Below are 2,076 nucleotides of genomic sequence, written 5' to 3'. Positions count from 1 at the left end.
TGCCGGCCCCATCTGGCACTGCCTCGCTGCCCACCTCCCGCACCCACCAGTCAAACCAGTCCGGCCCAGCCGCGCTGCTGCAGCGCACTCTCCTCTTCACCCACCTGAAGTTGTACCCAGAAGAGATGGACTTTTCTGCAAACTTGTCATCCAGCCGGCTAAAAGAATAGCGAGGATTACATTCAGAGGGGGCTTTATCAAGATCACAGTTCCACTCAATCTGAATTCCTATCACACCACCCTTAACGAAAGAGAGAGACAGTGTGAGTTTTTGAAACTTAGTTCAATTAACGAGTCTTCAGATCTGTCAGACCCTTGGGTGATTTCTCCCCGCGGACAAGAACCGCTGCACTGCGGGTCGTGGACACGAGCTCACTTCCCGCTTCTGGGTTTGAGCACGTGCTGCCAGCCCCAGCCTTCCCGTGCTGGCATCCTGGGAGGAGGTTGCTCATCCCAGGTCACTGAGTTCATGAACTTCTGTGGCTGTTACACGCTTCAGCGCAGAAGAGGCTCTTTAATGCAGGGATGAGGTTCACAAGTGCAGAAGCCGGCACAACGCTGGTCCCTCCTCACCCTGCACTTCCTGGGATGCCTCAGACTGGCTCCATCTTCCCCGCTGTGCTTCGCATGCTGGGTCACAACCCATTTGTCTCTGCAGCCCCACGACTCCGTGCAGAGACGCGGTTTCTCCTGTTTCCCGCAGGAGAAGCCTCCTGGGGTGTCCTCTGACCAGAAGAGCCCCACTGGCCTTCCAGAGCTCTGGGTTTAAACTGATGATGTAGTAACATTGAAATGAAACCAATAAACCCCGCTGGCAGAGCGGCGGTTTGGGCAGCCCTGAGTAACAGAAAACTGCTCGACACCTCTTCCAGAGCACCCACACACCCTGTCCCCCAGTCCCTGAGGACAGGATCAATGGGACCAGCACGATTTGAAGACCCAGCACTCCCGTCTGCCCTTGGACAGGAGGCGGTGGCCGGTGGCTCTCCTCCCAGCAAGCAGCATGGCCAGCCCCATGGGCTCTCCTACCTTCAAGGCCATTTCCTGGAAGTTGCTCCCAGCCCACTGGACGATGTTCCCCAGGAGGAAGATGGGGCAGTAGGGATGCTCCGTGCTGTAGTGGCAGCTCTTCAGGTAGGACTCGTCGTCAGTTGCCAGCACATTCACCCTGCAAGGACAGAGGGGGAAAGCCACCTTGTCCCCCTCTTTGCTGCTGGCACAGCCTACGCCACCAGGACTGCAGAGACAAGGGACTTCTCCAACACGCCTCATGCGCAGCAGAAAAGGCACCGTGCTGCCAGCCTCGTCACCCTGCAAGCCTCCTGCTGCTGGCCCAGGGAGAGCAGCCTGCCCACACGGAAATGACCTCCAGGACAGACAGGGACTCGGCCGCTGAGCCTGGGCTCAGGGAAGGACTCGCATGGAGCAGGTTGCCAGGGTGCTCCATGACTGCTTAGTTTTCTCAAGGAAAAAAAAGATGCTAGAAATGTCTAGCTGAGCTTGACAGACTGGCAAGAACTCGCTCCCTTCTACACGTCTTCCTTTCACTCATACTGGAGCTGGAGCTGCAGCGGCAAGGGCAAACAAAGATTTTAAATCTGCATTTTCCCAGCCTTGTCCAGACACGTTCATTTTTATGGAAGGGGAGGAGTATCCTGGAGCAGAAGCAGCGCAGGAACCTCATATGCGCTAGCTGGTGGACAGATCCACCTGCCTTAGGAGCTCTGGAGCATCTGGTGAGACAGGAGCCCCAACAGACCTCAAAGGGAGGAGGGAGCCCTGTTCCCGACAGCCGGAAGCCAAAGGCCTCCCCCTGTGCCCTAGAGGAGGGAGCATCTGCCTCCCCTCTGCAGCCCTCGGGCAGGGGAAGGCGAGTGGAGCAAGCCGGGGTTACTGGTTCTGGTGGAGAGGACAGAGGGATCTCTGAGCACCTGCACTTACTTGAAGAACTTGAACTTGGGGAAGCGGATTGAGTTCTTGATGTAAACAGTGAAGTTTTCTGCGCTGGCCAGCAGCGGTTTCCTGGAAGAGAAGGGTTTGTTTCTGCTTTATGCCCCACGCTGCCGGCGAGGAGCC

The 2,076-nt window shown here is 57.0% G+C and overlaps 1 protein-coding gene across 1 annotated transcript in view; it reads right to left on the bottom strand.

The window, feature by feature from the left end:
• The window catches only part of LOC104498354 (P2X purinoceptor 5-like), a gene marked incomplete at its 5' end in the record, with an annotated part of 4,172 nt that overhangs the window by 1,630 nt on the left and 466 nt on the right, over window positions 1-2,076 (bottom strand). Inside the window, 3 exons of the mRNA XM_010141712.1 lie at window positions 105-241; window positions 1,030-1,168; window positions 1,942-2,022. Of these exons, the coding sequence (XP_010140014.1) occupies window positions 105-241; window positions 1,030-1,168; window positions 1,942-2,022 (357 nt within the window). The remainder of the gene's footprint in view (window positions 1-104; window positions 242-1,029; window positions 1,169-1,941; window positions 2,023-2,076) is intronic.

This window comes from Buceros rhinoceros, unplaced genomic scaffold (genome assembly GCF_000710305.1).
Source record: "Buceros rhinoceros silvestris isolate BGI_N320 unplaced genomic scaffold, ASM71030v1 scaffold40398, whole genome shotgun sequence".
Lineage (NCBI taxonomy): Eukaryota > Metazoa > Chordata > Aves > Bucerotiformes > Bucerotidae > Buceros > Buceros rhinoceros.
Note: the sequence above shows the minus strand (reverse complement) of the source record. Positions and strands in the feature narration are given on the sequence as shown.